We start from the raw sequence: 18,419 nt of genomic DNA, 5'->3' as shown, positions 1-18,419 counted from the left end.
TATATGCATATATAATGAATTAATTTGGGATCTGATATAATGCTACAGTGAAATGTATCTGATTATGTTGTTTAAATTTCCCTTTTCTCCAGGGAATTTTGTTTGCTACTCCAGATTGTTTAAAACAACCAAATGATCTAATTCAACTGTGGCTTCATGAGTCTTCACGGGTTTATGGGGATAAACTAATAGAAGAGAAAGACTCACATTTGTTTAAGAAGCTACTTCAAGATACAGCCATTAAATACTTTGAGGTAAGGGCATTGTTTCCATGACATTTGTCATAATGGGAGAGGGAAAACATGCCAGGAAATAGTGTATTGGTAGAAGGTATTTGTACATCCCCCTGAGAAAAAATGATTTCTCTTTCATCAGCAATTTTTTTCTTTGTGTGCACTGCCTGCAATAAGAGGAGTGCCAGGACCGTGAAACTCAAATGCGTAAATATATATACAGTGTGCATGTATGTATGTGTGTGTATATATATGTATATACAGTATCTCACAAAAGTGAGTACACCCCTCACATTTTTGTAAAAATTTTATTATATCTTTTCATGTGACAACACTGAATAAATTACACTTTGCTACAATGTAAAATCATGAGTGTACAGCTTGTCTAACTGTGTAAATTTGCTGTCCCTTCAAAATAACTCAACACACAACCATTAATGTCTAAACCGCTGGCAACAAAAGTGAGTACACCCCTAAGTGGAAATGTCCAAATTGGGTCCAATTAGCCATATTCCCTCCCCAGTGTCATGTGACTCGGTGTTACAAGGTCTCAGGTGTGAATGGGGAGCAGGGGTGTTAAATTTGGTGTTATCGCTCTCACTCTCTCATACTGGTCACAGGAAGTTCAACATGGCACCTCGTGGCAAAGAATTGTTGCTCTACATAAAGATGGCCGAGGCTATAAGAAGATTGCCACGACCCTGAAACTGAGCTGTAGCTGGGTGGCCAAGACCATACAGCGGTTTAACAGGACAGGTTCCACTCAAAACAGGCCTCGTCATGGTCGACCAAGGAGGTTGAGTGCACATGCTCAGCGTCATATCCAGAGGTTGTCTTTGGGAAATAGACGTATGAGTGCTGCCAGCATTGCTGCAGACATTAAGGCAAGGAAAAGTTCTGGACAGCTGCACTCCAGAAATAGCCTTTACCATGTAAAATCAAAAATTACATGCCGCAGCAAAAAATGGGACAAACAAGCTGGCACGTTTCACATTTAACAGTGCTTATTCATAGCTGCAGACATTGAAGGGGTGGGGGGTCAGCCTGTCAGTGTTCAGATCATATGCTGCACACTGCATCAAACTGGTCTGCATGGCTGTAGTGCCAGAAGAAAGCCTCTTCTAAAGATAATGCACAAGAAACCCGCAAACTGTTTGCTGAAGACAAGCAGACTAAGGACATGGATTACTGGAACCATGTCCTGTGGTATGATGAGACCAAGATAAACTTATTTGGTACAGATGGTGTCAAGCGTGTGTGGTGGCAACCAGGTGAGGAGTACAAAGACAAATGTTTCTTGCCTACAGTCAAGCGTGGTGGTGGGAGTGTCATTATCTGGGGCTGCATGAGTGCTGCCGGAACTTTGGAGCTACAGCTGATTAAAGGGAACCATGAATGCCAACATGTACTGTGACATACTGAAGCAGAGCATGATCACCTCCCTTCGGAGACTGGGCCGCAAGGCAGTATTCCAACATGATAATGACCCCAAACACACCTCCAAGACGACCATTGCCTTGCTAAAGAAGCTGAAGGTAAAGGTGATGGACTGGCCAAGGATGTCTCCAGACCTAAACCCTATTGAGCATCTGTGGGCATCCTCAAACGGAAGGTGGAGGAGCGCAAGGTCTCTAACATCCACCAGCCCTGTAAATTCATCATGGAGGAGTGGAAGAGGACATGTGAAACTCTGGTGAACTCCATGCCCAAGAGGGTTAAGGCTTTGCTGGAAAATAATGGTGGCCACACAAAATATTGATACTTGGGGCCCAATTTGGACATTTTCACTTAGGGGTGTACTCACTTTTGTTGCCAGCGGTTTAGACATTAATGGCTGTGTGTTGAGTTAATTTGAGGGGACAGCAAATTTGCACTGTCATACAAGCTATACACTCACTAGTTTACATTGTAGCAAAGTGTCATTTCTTCAGTGTTGTTGCATGAAAAGATATAATAAAATATTTTCAAAAATGTGTGGGGGTGTACTCACTTTTGTGAGATACGGTGTATATGTATAATAAATAAATATTTTATGTATATATATATATATATAATACAAACATGCAGCCAACATACGCCAAGCATTTTGAAGGATGATTTTCTTCCATATGTGAAATAGTCCAGAATGACAGGAGACATGATTACACACACACAGCTGAATGACTAAAGGCGGCCATACATGGATCAAAATTCAACTGGTTCAACAGGGTAATGCGTAAGTGTAAAATGAATCCTTCAATGCTTTCTTACCCAGAACAAGTAAGCAGCATACTCTGTAAACTGAGTTTCATGGTTGTACCATGTAATACTTTTGTAAAATAAATCCTTCAATGTTTTCTCATCCAGAACAAGTACGCATCCAGTTGAGTCAAAGGGATGTCATAAATCCTTGCCTGCATACTTGTTGTAGATCATGGGATTAGACAATTTTGAAGCTATTGGATGCATGACCGGCAGGTAGCACTTAAAGCAGAATACATCAACAATGTTGGTCTACATATTATTGTCAGTACGTTTTCTTTAATGGACGTTCGTTTTGCAAGAAGTTGGTTGTCGCCTAGATGGAACATAGACTTACAAAAAAGTACACAAACGTTCTAGAAAAAGTAAATAGGGATATTTGGTGATTTATTTAATTGCCATCCATGATTCTGTCTAGAAGTGAAATTACACTTTCAAATGCATTTCTAAACATTTTTAGTAAACTGTAAAAATCAGGGGCATCAGGAAAACACATTCTATTTCTATACAATTTCAAGGAACCTTTTGCTTTTATATTTAAACAATTTTGAACACTTTTTATGGATTACTCTTTTGCTTTCTGTCCTTTTATTTTGCCATTTATTTAGAAATCAGCATATCAAGTGATTGAAAGGAATAAAGTAATTGGCCTGACCAAATCAGAACTGTTTTTTTGTGTATCTTTATTCTAGGGTATAGAAGACAATGTCTTGTTAAAGCAGCCTCTTGTATTTTGTCATTTTGCCAATGGAGTTGGAGAGCCATCTTATCTGCCAGTGCAAGGATGGAATTCCCTAAGGAAAACACTTGATGAAGCTCTAGACAGCTACAATGAGCTGAATGCAGCCATGAATCTGGTTTTGTTTGAAGATGCCATGCAGCATGTGTAAGTATGGACTGATATACCTGAAAGAAAAAAATATATATATTTGCTCAAAGCCTTAGATTGGACATGGGTAGGACACATTACTTTTATTTGCTCAGTTTAACCCAACTAAAGTTAGACCTTGGTAAACAGGTGATGAAGTGGGAGGGTGTGGCCAGTAATGTAGACTCGCCTACCAGCCCCTTTGCTAGGACATTGTGTGTGCTTTACAATGGAATATATTTAATATGTACATCGTTGTTAAATCTGTACTTTTATTCTGCTATGTTTCCTGTAGGTGTCGAATCAGTCGCATCTTGGAGGCCCCCCGGGGTTATGCCCTGCTGATTGGTGTAGGTGGCAGTGGAAAACAAAGTCTGTCTAAACTAGCTGCATACATTGGCTCTATGGAAGTTTTTCAGATCACACTGAAAAATGGATATGGTATACAAGACCTTAAGGCAAGGATACTAATCTACATGACTTCTTTGACAATTAATCTGTATTTTAAATAGAACTACAGTACATTACAGTGTTGGAGGGAGTTTTTTTCTGCACTAGTTGGATCAAATCAACTCTGCTTAGTAAAGCTACAGTGACCTTTAAACTGTATGCTCAGATCATTTGAAGCTGAGCTTCTATCTACTTTGCCACAATCCTCAGACTCAGTGCACAGGATTCATATAAGTTGCTGTTCATTTCTTCATCCCCCCACCTGCAGTCTGTATTGCCCTCCCATTCACAGGAGGTTGGAATGTCCTCTGTTTAGACCTGTCCTGTCTCCTAGCTCCCACCCTGCTAACCAGTTACAGCTGCGTTTCATAAGCTAAATTACAGTGGTAAGCGGGACTCTGATGGGGGCACTGACGTAAGAGGAACTCTAATGGGGACAGTGATATGACAAGAACTCTAATAGGGACACTGATATACGGGAGTATTCTGATTTTGGAAAGTGATAGAAGAGGAGATTCTGATGGGGACATTGATGTAAAGGGGGATGCTGGTGTGGGGGGGGGGGCACTGATGTCATGGGAGATTCTAATGGGGACACTGGTGTAAGAAGGGACTTTGTTGGGGGGCACTGATGTAAGGGGGAGGGATTCTGATGGGGACACTTATGTAAGGGGGCTCTGATGGAGACACTGAGGCAAGGGGGGATATTGATGGGCACAAATAAGAAAAGGGGAATTATTGTGGGGACATTGATATAAGGGGAACTCTGATGGGGATACTGATTTAAGGGCAGGATTCTGATGGGGACTTTGCTATAAAGGGAGATTCTGGTGCACTGTATATGAAACATATGTAAAATCTATGTTTTACAAATAAACATTTGATATATGATAAGGAATTCCAAAACAATATGGGTTATCTAAAGACAGCACAGCAGGCACTGATTTCTTTGTGATTCGTTTGTCTGATTGAAACCTCTGTTTTAGCCATCAAATAAGGGAAGAGCCACTACTGCAATGCTCATTGGAGCTCCATGAAAAGCTTCTCTAGGCACAGATGAAATAGCAGAATATATGAAAAGCAGACTAGTGCACCATCTGCTGGCTGGATAGAAACTTTATAATATTAACTGTCAATGTTTCATATTTCTTTGACCATAATAAGTAAAAAACAAAGAAATATATACATAACCACCATAGATTCCCTTAAGGTTGTTAAAAGACCAATATGCCTTAGATATATTTTAAACATTTTTACACCAGCAGGCTTTCCTTTAAAGCAACCCAAAAGCAATCATGCTGTGCAGCATGTAGTAACCAAGAGCAATGAACCAGTCTCTCAATTACTGGAGTCAGGCAAATTATGTACGTGAGCTGGTGCCATACAGATAATGGCCTGTCTGTCTACTTGCTTTCCTCAAGAAGATGGATAGACAGTTATTGTGTCTAGTGAGTAAATGCTATTGCTGAGATCTTGGATTCCCAGGAGACTGTCAACACTACCTGGCCTTAAACAATCTCTCAATTTATATTTATAAACTGATAAAGAGGATTACGGGGTTATGTGGGGAGTTTTCAAGACACACTCCATTTAAAAACTGAAAACGGGCCCTAAAGGGACATAAGGGGAGCACTTCCTAACTGCCTAGTTTTCACCCAGGCATTTCTGTAATTCCCCTAACCTTTGGTCAGTAATTTCCAGATGCCCTTTGCTGACTTTCATATACAGAAAGTTGTAAAACAATATGTCAGACTTTTCTGATAGCCACCAATTGGATTTAGGCTTGGCCTGTAAGTTTAAAGGTGATTCAGAAATCAGAGGGGAGGGGGACATTACAGAGCACAAACTGCAGAAAGTACTCTCCTAGAAATCCTATTATATACTGTCTTTAACCTAGCTGCGGGGGACTACTGGGAACTCAAAATAAAATACTGTACATTGAATTATGTTCCTTATTTGTACACCATTGCAATGTTTGCTGGAATGGGTTAAGTTTACTGACTGCTTTCACTGTTGCTGTTAATATTAGAGTTGCATTTGTCTTCTCCTTTTGAAAATGCTAGTCGCCTGTCCATCTGCTTAACACATGGCTTTGATGCTTATCCAGTCCCTTGCCTGAAACAATCATGCAAATACAGTAAGTGCTGACTTTGCTTTTCATTTGCTGTAAGTAACTTTACAATTCTGGTCTGTAACTTGGAAGGAACTAAAGTCACTAAATCAACAAGACTGCCTGGTAACTAGCATTTTCACAAGAAATTCAGCATGTCTCCATATTTTTCTGTTTGTTCCAGTAAGAACAAAAAATTATTTAAGACTTTATTAGTAAATATATGTAATAAGTAGATATCATAGAATATTTTTCCACAGGAACTGTTGAGGTTTGTGTGTGTTTTACACCCGAAGAGTTGAAGTACCTCTAAAACATTGAAATTAGAGGTGCAGTTGCAACATTTTTTCCATAAAAAAATCAAAACTGATCTGCATATTTTTGGTGATGGAGGCAGAGCAGGGAGTAAGACAGAGAAGTGATTTTACACGTACCATCTGTAAGCACTAGTCTCTAAATGATAAAAAAAAACATTTGCCGCTAGTGTTATTTTAATGGACTACTCATGTATAACTAAAACATAGCTGTAATATATTTGTAGATTACTACTTCCTCTTTAACACTTGAATGAGTCTGACATCTTCCTTCCTTGTATAGAGGCCAGTGATGATGTATAGAGTTACAGTGCAGGTGGACAGGCTAGCACAAAGCCGATACTCTTTTGTTTTTATACCTACATCAACATTTCCACCAAGTATAAATGATTGCCTCTTTTCCTTTACAGGTGGATCTTGCCAATTTGTACATCAGAACGGGAGCCAAGAACATGCCCACTGTGTTTTTGCTGACAGATGCCCATGTTCCAGATGAACGCTTTCTTGTTCTGATTAATGACTTGTTGGCATCAGGTGATTACATCAACACATTTCTTGAAGGGTTTTTCTCCCATTGATAAATTGACTGTGGATACAGTGAACTTTTAGGGAAGACGACACAAAGCAGTCTTCAGCAACAAGATAACCTTGTGTTGGAAAACTTAAATGAATCTGTAAGTGGAAATATGTTGCAGTTAGGCTGAGCTTAAAGGCCAGCTCTATCCCATACTTATAGTATCTCACAAAAGTGAGTACACCCCTCACATTTTTGTAAATATTTTATTATATCTTTTCATGTGACAACACTGAAGAAATGACACTTTGCTACAATGTAAACTAGTGAGTGTACAGCTTGTACAGCAGTGTAAATTTGCTGTCCCTTCAAAATAACTCAACACACAGCCATTAATGTCTAAACCACTGGCAACAAAAGTGAGTACACCTCTAAGTGAAAATGTCCAAATTGGGCCCAAAGTGTCAATATTTTGTGTGGCTACCATTATTTTCCAGCACTGCCTTAACCCTCTTGGGCATGGAGTTCATCAGAGCTTCACAGGTTGCCACTGGAGTCCTTTTTCACTCCTCCATGACGACATCACGGAGCTAGTGGATGTTAGAGACCTTGCGCTCCTCCAACTTCCGTTTGAGGATGCCCCACAGATGCTTAATAGGGTTTAGGTCTGGAGACACTTATCTTTGTATGCCACACATGATTGACACCATCTGAACCAAATAAGTTTATCTTTGTCTCATCAGACCATAGGACATGGTTCCAGTAATCCATGCCCTCAGTCTGTTTGTCTTCAGCAAACTGTTTGCGGGATTTCATGTGCATCATCTTTAGAAGAGGCTTCCTTCTGGGACGACAGCCATGCAGACCAATTTGATGCAGTGTGCGGCGTATGGTCTGAGCACTGACAGGCTGACCCCCCCACCCCTTCAAACTCTGCAGCAATGCTGGCAGCATTAAAACGTCTATTTCCCGAAGACAACCTCTGGATATGATATGATATGCACATGCACTCAACTTCTTTGGTCGACCATGACAAAGCCTGTTCTGAGTGGAACCTGTCCTGTTAAATAGCTGTATGGTTTTGGCCACCGTGCTGCAGCTCAGTTTCAGGGTCTTGGCAATCTTCTTATAGCCAAGGCCATCTTCAAGTAGAGCAGCAATTCTTTTTTTCAGATCCTCAGAGAGTTCTTTGCCATGAGGTGACATGTTGAACTTCCAGTGACCAGTATGAGAGAGTGAGAGCGATAACACCAAATTTAACACACCTGCTCCCCATTCACACCTGAGACCTTGTAACACTAACTAGTCACATGACACCAGGGAGGGAAAATGGCTAATTGAGCCCAATTTGTACATTTTCACTTAGGGGTGTACTCACTTTTGTTGCCAGCGGTTTAGACATTAATGGCTGCGTGTTGAGCTATTTTGAGGGGACAGCAAATTTACACTGTTATACAAGCTGTACACTCACTACTTTATATTGTAGCAAAGTGTAATTTCTTCAGTGTTGTCACATGAAAAGAAAAAAATATTTACAAAACTGTGAGGGGTGTACTCACTTTTGTGAGATACTGTATATTTTAGTTCTAGATGGGGCCCCACTGGATCAAACTACCCATCAGACCATAAAGACAATTTCACTCCGTGACAGCTATACTGCCCCATTCTCACCTAAGGATAATCTACCACCATTTGGTTTGTCATTGGTCACAGTATTTAAGCAAAATTGTGAAGACTGGTGGGAAATTTCATCATGTCTCCAACAGACTTTAGAAGTTAGGGTGCTTGCCAGCAGCCATTAAAGATTATAAAATAGCTTTTGTGGGTAGTACAATTAACACATTTGAGACTGTATGGCAAGGCAAATCCATTTTGTAAAGAGCAATAGTTTGGGTCTGCAAAGTTCATACAGGCTTTTGAAGTACCGTATATACTCGAGTATAAGCCGACTTTTTCAGCACATTTTTTATGCTGAAAAAGCCCCCCTCAGCTTATACTCGAGTGAGGGTCTCCCTCTGTTGCATGCAGCCTTAACTGTTCTGCGTCCATCTACTGTAACAAAGACCCACCTCCTCCTCGTCCATGATAGACGGAACACTGATACAATGATGGGAAACTGAATCAGTGTTCCGTCTATCACTGACGAGGAGGAGGCAGGGCTTTGTTACAGTGGACGGCCGCCGAACAGTTAAGACTGCATGACACAGTGGGAGACACCCTCTGTTTTGGTTATCAAAGGTACAGGTGGGCACAGTGAGGCTGCAGATGGGCATTGATGATACAGGTGGGCACAGTGAGGCTGCAGATGGGCATAGTGAGGCTGCAGATGGGCATAGTGAGGCTGCAGATGGGCATTGTTTACCCAGTAACTGCTGCATTTCCCACCCTAGGCTTATACACGAGTCAATACGTTTTCCTAGTTTTGTGGTAAAATTACCAGTAAATAAACTTATAAGTAGCTGCTCTTTTTCAATGCACATTAAACAATGGTTATTAATATTAAAGCCACACTCACCCACCTCTAATAAACTTGGTATAACATCCAAAACCAGTTACTTCCTAAAAAATAAGTGCAACTAATTATCTGTGAAAAAAAAAATATATATCTGTATAAATTATCATTAATGCAGGTTAAAGTGACAACCAAAAAGTCCAAAGTGATATCAGAAAAAGTCTCAGTCTACAAAAAAGTCTCTCTTGTAAAGTGCTAGTGCTCAAAAGGTGCTTGAGTGATGTTTTTCTTCTGTATACAATAAAGTGTTTCCACCGTCAACACTCCACTCTGTGCAAATAGTGCCCCGGCCCCATGGGTTCACACTCACCAAACGGAGATGACCATCTTAGCATATACCAAATTAGGTCTGCAATGCTTTTCACAGCTCTGCTGTGCATTGCAGCTCTCCTCTGCTTTCAATCTCTCTGAAACAAATCCATGGATCAGCTCACATATAAGAAAGAATCAAGCAGAAAGGGATCTCATAGCGCATACCAGCTTATTAAAATGTCATAAAAAATGTAATGAAAGCACACTCATACTTCCTGGCACCCCAAAATCATCTGGCAGCCCAATGCTCTGCTGCAAGATCCGGCGAGTACTCTAATCTGCGGCTTGTAAACCAATGAACGTGTTTCGTCACCGCTTGGACATCATCAGGAGCCCCTCCTGATGTAACATTTTATGCTACATCTATATTTAGTATGTAACATGAAACATGGTCAGCAGCAGAGCCCCCTGACTTACAAGATTGCAGGGTTCTTCTCCTTGGCAATTCCTGTCATAAATGAAAAAATCAGCACAGCTGTGTGTGGCTCCACCCACACAGCCACATCATTCATTAACAAGAATCTGTGAATGAAAAAAAGCTACAAGTCCCATCTGCCATTGCAGCAGAGGGAGTGTAGTTCTCAATGGAGCACATGTGCAGTAACATCACTGCCTTTGCAGTCCATTGAGACTTCCTGCGACTAAAGCTCTGTACTAGTAATAGTCTTCAGGAGCCAATGCATTGCACCCAAGATCCACTGATTGCGGTTGCAATGCTTTGCAGGCTCAAATGCAAAAAAATTTTAAATTTTTTTAAGAGTGTATTTATTTATTATTACTTTCTTTGCAAAAAGTGGAATTCTCCTTTGAAAAACAACATCTACTTTCTGCCTCATGAACTTTCTAATGCTGCGTACACATAGTCGGACTTTCCGACAGGAAATGTTCGATGTGAGCTTGTTGTCGGAAAGTCCGACCGTGTGTATGCTCCATCAAACATTTGCTGTCCGAATTTCCGCACACAAATGTTTGAGGGCAGGTTCTCAAATTTTCCGCTAACAAAACTTGTTGTCGGAAAGTCCAATCGTGTGTACACAAGTCCGTCACACAAAAGTTCACGCATGCTCTGAATCGAGCAGAAGGAGCCGCACTGGCTATTGAACTTCCTTTTTCTCGGCTCGTCATACGTCTTGTACGTCACTGCGTACCCACGTTCGGGAATTTTTGGCCAACATTTGTGTGACCGTGTGTATGCAGGACAAGTTTGAGCCAACATTCTTCGGAAAAAAAAAAAAATCGACGGTTTTGTTGCCAGAAAGTCCGACCGTGTGTACGTGGCAAAAGAGTGTTCATATTGTAAATATGGGCCTGCATCTCTGAAACACAGTTTTCCTAATGTTTAATAAAGATAAACAAAATGTATTACAGGAGAGGTGCCTGATCTGTTCAGTGAAGAGGAAGTAGAAACAATAGTGTCTGGAATCAGAAATGAGGTGCGGGGTCTGGGATTGGACGACTCCAAAGATGGTTGTTGGAAGTTCTTTTTAGAAAGAGTCCGCCTTCAGCTCAAAGTAAGTCCTTCTATGTCAGTATTCACAACTCCATTGTTTCTACCTACCATGTTGTCACTGAGAATAATATTATGCATGCATTGTTTTGCTTTAATTTGCTTATTTAAAGCACCATAGATTAACCACTTCAATACCAGGCACTTTTGCCCATTCCTGCCCAAGCCATTTTTCAGCTTTCAGCGCTGTCGCTATTTAAATGACAATTGCACAGTCATTCTACTCTGCATCCAAACAAAATTTTTATCATTTTGTTCCCACAAATAGAGCTTTTTTTTGTGGTATTTGATCACCTCTGCAGTTTTTATTTTTTGCTAAACAAATAAAAAAGACTGAAAAGTTTGAAAAAAAAAAAAAGTTTTTCTTCGTTTTTGTTATAAAATTTGAATATGTTTTCACCGTGTCAGAAAGCGGTGAAGTGTTGCCACATCCCTAGTATATAGAAAAAGGAAGGAACACCCCTAAGTGGGATTTTAAAGGCAACAACACCACTGATATGATGTATAAAATTTGTTTATTAATACATGTAAAATTAGATCACACACACATGTGATGATCAGTTAAAAACATGACATAACAAAAAACAAAAGACAAATAAGAACACAACGTGAATTCATAGCAAGCATACAAAAGGTTTATATAATTGTATAAGGGATCTCTCCAAATGTCGAAAAAATTCTGGTACCCGATGCGTTTCTGGTTCAAGCCCTTCGTCAGGCGTATTGGATAAGAGGATATAGATCAGGGTGATATACAAGGTACAGCGAAGTAGTTGTGTAAACATATGTTCAGCTAGCTGCTGCCATAACCCCAGTATTTAGAGTCAAAGTACTGACGTATGGGTATGTCATTTTGCGTGAAGTGGTTAATGCCAATGTGTCAGTAGATTCTATTGTTTCCTGTGTAATTGTCTTCATACACTTTAGATTTGCCCATAAATATCCAGCTCTCTGGCATTTAGGATGAAGTGAATGACAATAGTATAGGTACTTTTTTTGTACTCCATATATTACCGAACATACAACCCCAATTCCAAAAAATTTGTGACCCTGTGTAAAATCTACATAAAAACAGAATGCAATGATTTGCAAATCTCATAAACCCATATTTTATTCACAACAGAACATACAAAACATGTGAGAAACTGTACCATTTTAAGAAAATAAATAAGGTAATTTTGAAATTGATGGCAGAAACACGTCTCAAACTTGAGACAGGGCAACAAAAAGCTGGCAAAGTAGGTGGTACAAACAAGAAAGAGCTGGAAGAACATTTTTCAACTAATTAGGTTAATTATCAGTAACATGATTAGGCCTAAAAAGGGTATCTAATGCTGGCCATACACTATACGAAAAATCGGCCGAACACATTTTTGAAAAACGAACGTTCGACCGTGACCGCAAACGATCGTGCCATCATGTAATGACCGATAAATCGTTCAGTGGACATAAATAATTTTTTGTTTGTTTTTTTACATATACTTAGTGCAGACAGTTCAGACGGGAAACACATTAACCTTGCAATTTATCGTACATTCGGCAGAAATTTTCCAAACTTGCCGTTCATTTTTTTTCCACAAAAACGTAACAAACGATTATCGATTTGTGCCCATTAACTTGCCGAAAAACGAACGAAGTGTCTATATGAACAAATTTTCGGCCGTTTTTTCATATAGTGTATGGCCAGCATTAGAGAGTCGGAGTGTCTCAGAAGTAAAGATAGGCAGAGGTTCACCAATCTGTGCAAAGCTACAAATTGTCAAATTTCAGAGTAATGTTTCTCAACATAAAATTGCAAAGACTTTAAATATATCATCACCTATAGTACATAGTATTAAAAGATTCTGAGAATCTGGAGAAAGCTCTGTGCGCAAAGGACAAGGCTGAAATGCAATATTGTAATAAATAAAAATACCCCAACTTTTGTGATAAAAAATAATAAAGAACTAAACACAAAAAAAAAAATATATATATATATATATATATATATATATATATATATATATATATACACCGTATTTATCGGCGTATAACTCGCACCCCAAGTTTAGGAGGGAATTTTAAGGAAAAAAACTTTTAGGAGTAAAGTTTAAGGAAGAAAAACTTACATTAAAATGCCCATCAATGCAGCGTTATCGGTGTCCATCTGCAGCCTTGTCAGTGTCAGTGCAGCCTTGCTCCAGTGTCTATTGCAGCCTTGTCAGTGCAGCTTTGCCCCAGTGCAGCCATGTCAGTGCAGCCTTGCCCCAGTGCAGCCTTGCCCCAGTGCAGCATTGCCCCAGTGCAGCCTTGTGTGATCGCCGCGTTCCTTGCCGACATACACAGCCGTGTGTAAATTCAAATATGGCGCCAAGACTGCAGGGACTCGGCGGAGCCGAGATACACATACCCGAGAGTCCTCGGCTTTTCTCGGCGCCGCTCACAGTCACGCCAAGTCCCGCCCTATGATGGACATCACACAGGTCCAATGGCGGGACTGGGCGGGACTGTAAGCGGCGCCGAGAAAAGCCGAGGACTCTCGGGTATGTGTATCTCGGCTCCGCCGTCCCTGCAGTCTCTGCGCCATATTTGAATTTACACACGGCTGTGTATGTTGGCGGCGATCGCGGCAATCCCTGCGATCGCTACGATCACACAAAATTGACGGGGATCGGCCTATAACACGCACCCACGATTTTCCCCTGATTTTCAGGGGAAAAAAGTGCGTGTTATATGCCGATAAATACGGTGTATATATATCTATATAAATATATATATCGTCGGGCTGACATGCGGGAATTAAATTGCGCGAGTTCAACTGAACTCGCACGATTTGAATCCTGCAGCAGTGTGAACCAGGGCTTGAATAAAAACACACTCACATTCTCATGTGCACAGAAGCTGGGGCACCAAGGATGTGAAGTATTTACTGTTTTTAGACCACCATAGTAGGCACTATTAACAGAGGCTGCAGCTCGTTGATGTATGACATTCAATATGTACAAATTCTTCTACTGTCCCCTTTAACTCTTTCACTGCCAGTGTTACTTTTGCATTTTTTTTTTTTTTTTGCACAAATATTTATAACATGATTTTAGACCCGAAGATTGCATAACCCCCCCCCCCCCCAAAAAAAAAAAAAAAATTATATATTTTCTGAAAACAGACATCCAAGAGAATAAAATGGTGGTAGTTCAAATTTTTGATATTACTGCAAAGGTCTAGGAAATACAAAATTCATTTTAATTTTAGGGAACAATAATGCAATAAATTACCTATTTTTTTGTAAAATATAAAAGATGAAGTTACACTGAATAAATAGATACCCAACATGAAATGTCAAACACCGGTACCCTATATTTTGTATAGGCAACACTTTAAAAGTGTTATTTTGTGTTATGGAGAAGGTCTGGTGCTGGAAATATTGTTCTCACCCTGGTGTGTGCGGCGCCATACCACCAGTGTATGTAGTTTTAAAGCGTGACATGTGAGGTATCCTTTTACTCGGCGTAACATCATCTGTCACATTATACAAAAAAATTGGGCTAACTTTACTGTTTTTTTTTTTTTTATTCATGAAAAAAAAATTTCCAAATAAAAAATTTAAAAAATTTACTGCACAAATACCGTGTGACATAAACAGTTTCAATGATCACCATTTTATTCCCTAGGGTGTCTGCTAAAAAAATATATATATATAATGTTTGGGGGTTCTGAGTAATTTTCTTAAAAAAAAATGTTTAGATGTAGGAGAGGGGTGCTGGAATTTGCGTGGTATGGAAGTGGTTAATACTGCTTTAAAGAGTACTAACAGTCAACAAAGATAGTAATACATAGAGCTACTAATGTTAGTACAGATCCATTGGGACTGTGGCAGAGTCAGAAAATTTATTTGCTTTACCTTGGAGATTTTATTTACAATTCCTAAGAATTCTTGCAGATAAAGCATTTTTTTTCAGTGTGTCTGAGAAGGACTGCAGCCTCTTTCCACTCATCCAGTGCTCTAAAAATTATTTTGAATCTGCATAACTCTGCATGCACTGCTTCTGCAGACTGCAGTGGTGAATAAAAATTATAAGTGAAATCTGAATGAATAGAGGTGTGCATAGCTACTTTTCAGAGAGCTTTGCTGAGCAGAGTTGATAATCCCTAGCTACAGATTTACAGGCTCAGTACTAGGTGCTTAAATAATTACATAGGGATCCTGGATCAACCGCTTAAAGTGAGCAGTAGATGCAATGCCTTGCAAAAGTATTCACCCCCTTAGCTTTTTACCTATTTTGTTACAATACAGCCTTTAGTTCAATGTTTTTTTAATCTGAATTATATGTGATGGATCAGAACACAATGGTCTAAGTTGGTGAAGTAAAATTAAAAAAATATATACATAAAACTATTTTTCAGAAATAAAAAAATGATTATTGGCATGTGCGTATGTATTCACCCCCTTTGTTATGAAGCCCATAAAAAGCTCTGGTGCAACCAATTACCTTCAGAAGTCACATAATTAGTGAAATGATGTCCACCTGTGTGCAATCTAAGTGTCACATGATCTGTCATTACATATACACACCTTTTTGAAAGGCCCCAGAGGCCTAACACCTTAGCAAGAGGCAGCACTAACCAAACACTGCCATGAAGACCAAGGAACTCTCCAAACAAGGGACAATGTTGTTGAGAAATACAAGTCAGGGTTAGGTTCTAAAAAAATATCCAAATATTTGATGATCCCTAGGAGCACCATCAAATCTATTATAACCAAATAGAAAGAACATGGCACAACAGCAAACCTGCCAAGAGACGGCAGCACACCAAAACTCATGGACCAGGCAAGGAGGGCATTAATCAGAGAGGCAGCACAGAGACCTAAGGTAACCCTGGAGGAGCTGCAGAGTTCCACAGCAGAGACTGGTGTATCTGTACATAGGACGACAATAAGCCGTACACTCCATAGAGTTGGGCTTTATGGCAGAGTGGCCAGAAGAAAGCCATTACTTCCAGCAAAAAACAAAATGGCACGTTTTGAGTTTGCGAAAAGGCATGTGGGAGACTCCCAAAATGTATGGAGGAAGGTGCTTTGGTCTGATGAGACTAAAATCTAACTTTTTGGCCATCAAAGAAACCGCTATATCTAGTGCAAACCCAACACATCACATCACCCAAAGAACACCATCCCCACAGTGAAACATGGTGGTGGCAGCATTATGCTGTGGGGATGTTTTTCAGCAGTCGGGACTGGGAAACTGATCAGAGTTGAAGCAAAGATGGATGGTGCTAAATACAGGGATATTCTTGAGCAAAACCACTCTGTGTGTGATTTGGGGCTAGGGCGGAGGTTCACCTTTCAGCAGGACAATAAGGGGAAACATGAACATTTGTTGGAATGGCCTAGTCAAAACCCAGACCTCAATCCAATAGAAAATCTGTGGTCAGACTTAAAGATTGCTGTTTACAAGCGCAAACCATCCAACTTAAAGAAGCTGGAGCAGTTTTGCAAGGAGGAATGGGCAAAAATCCCAGTGGTAAGATGTGGCAAGCTCATAGAGACTTATCCAAAGTGACTTGGAGCTGTGATAGCTGCAAAAGGTGGCTCTACAAAGTATTGACTTTAGGGGAGTGAAAAGTTATGTACATTGACTTTTTCTGTTAGTTTGTCCTATTTGTTGTTTGCTTCACAATTAAAAAAAAAAAAAAAAAAAAAAACATCTTCAAAGTTGTGGGCATGTTCTGTAAAGTAAATGATGCAATCCTCAAACAACCCTTTTTAATTACAGGTTGTGAGGCAACAAAATACAAAAAATGCCAAGGGGGGTTAATACTTTTGCAAGTCAATTTACCAATGCAGCATAGTCCCCACTGTATTTCAAAGAATCACCTGCCAATACCTAATTGGTATCAGGTGCAGACCACGTGACCAAAATTAAACAGCGCAAAAGAAGGAAAGGTTTCTTCAAGTAGTCACTAGGTGGCACACTTCAGTAAAGTAAAAGAACACAGCTTTATTATTTGTTCTAAATAGAATACAAAAATGAAACAACCATAAAGACCTTCACCAACCACTGTTTAAAATAAGGATAAAGTTGTCTAAACCAGGGAGGCAGCTGCACAGTCAGCCATACGTACAGTCATTCACTCATGTAAGGCTAGTAACACCAATATAGATCAGGCTCAAAAATTGTTGACCTCATCCGAGGTTCCTTGAGTAGCCTCAATGTCTGATATACAGAGCCTAATGGTAGGCAAGTTAAGGACTCATAGGTCACAAGATAAACACGAGTAGTGGCTGTATGTCGGGAGAAAATGGTCCAGCATGAGGGCAGAGTTGTCTGAAACCTCCTATAAAAGGTGAGGAGCACACTATCCAAAGCGCATCAAATCATAATCAGAGGGAGGAGGATAGGGACAGAATAGACTCCTTGGGTGAGGTAGGTGTGTTGGTACAAAAAGACCGGCTGTTCAGAGATGGGCTTCTGTCGACAAAAGTTGTATAAGCAGGATGCTGTAAAACATAAAGGAAGGATCTCACCACCGTAATGTCACTGCCAGTTCATATCTCACATCAGAGAAAGGCCATTAGTATAGTCCATCCGGTCTGCCGTGCGCCGGCAGGGCTTGTGTTACAGTCTAAGTATCATATCACCATCACCACATCGTCCATGCTGGGCCATTCACAGCGATCTCGTCGGAGACGTCATGTGCATGATGATGCCAATCAAACGCTAACTTCCTCAGAGCCAAGGTGTGAATGACTGTACGTATGGGTGACTGTGCAGCTGCCTCCCTGGTTTATACAACATTGTCTTTATTTTAAACAGTGGTTGGTGAAGGTCTTTATGGTTGTTTAATTTTTGTATTCTATTTTTAATAAATAATAAAGCTGTGTTTCTTGTACATCATGGGACACAGAGCCTAAGTAATTACTTAATGGTTATGGGCCACCTTCAGGTGTTGACACTGGTACTCCTCCTTCCAGGAGCACATTTTTCTCGAACATCACGGGACACAGAGCCACAGTAATTACTGATGGGTTATATAGGTATCACTGGTGATTGGACACTGGCACACCCTATCAGGAAGTTCAACCCCCTATATAATCCCTCCCCCTTGCAGGGATACCTCAGTTTTTACGCCAGTGTCTTAGGTGATGGACGTGTAAAGATGTCCTGTGCTGAGCTCCAAAGGGAATATCCTAAGATCCTATACTGGGGCAAGCCAGGCGAACCGGATCCATTCAAAGTGTCTTTTCATGGCCGAATTGAATGGTACCCGGGCCTCGTGTCCGAAGAAACGAGGTTTTACCCGTAATGCTTCTCTTTTTAGAGAGCTGGACCCCGCAGATCAGAAAATGGCTTTAAACTTCCTAATTTCTGGCGAGGTGC

At 40.3% G+C, this 18,419-nt stretch overlaps 1 protein-coding gene across 1 annotated transcript in view; it reads left to right on the top strand.

Annotated features, from left to right (window-relative positions):
* DNAH11 (dynein axonemal heavy chain 11) overlaps positions 1-18,419 on the top strand; it is a 424,128-nt gene that overhangs the window by 216,835 nt on the left and 188,874 nt on the right. Inside the window, exons 51-55 of the mRNA XM_073630040.1 lie at positions 93-254; positions 3,167-3,360; positions 3,638-3,800; positions 6,627-6,750; positions 10,923-11,065. Of these exons, the coding sequence (XP_073486141.1) occupies positions 93-254; positions 3,167-3,360; positions 3,638-3,800; positions 6,627-6,750; positions 10,923-11,065 (786 nt within the window). The remainder of the gene's footprint in view (positions 1-92; positions 255-3,166; positions 3,361-3,637; positions 3,801-6,626; positions 6,751-10,922; positions 11,066-18,419) is intronic.

Source organism: Aquarana catesbeiana, linkage group LG05 (assembly GCF_042186555.1).
Source record: "Aquarana catesbeiana isolate 2022-GZ linkage group LG05, ASM4218655v1, whole genome shotgun sequence".
NCBI classification, from domain to species: Eukaryota; Metazoa; Chordata; class Amphibia; order Anura; family Ranidae; genus Aquarana; species Aquarana catesbeiana.
Note: the sequence above shows the minus strand (reverse complement) of the source record. Positions and strands in the feature narration are given on the sequence as shown.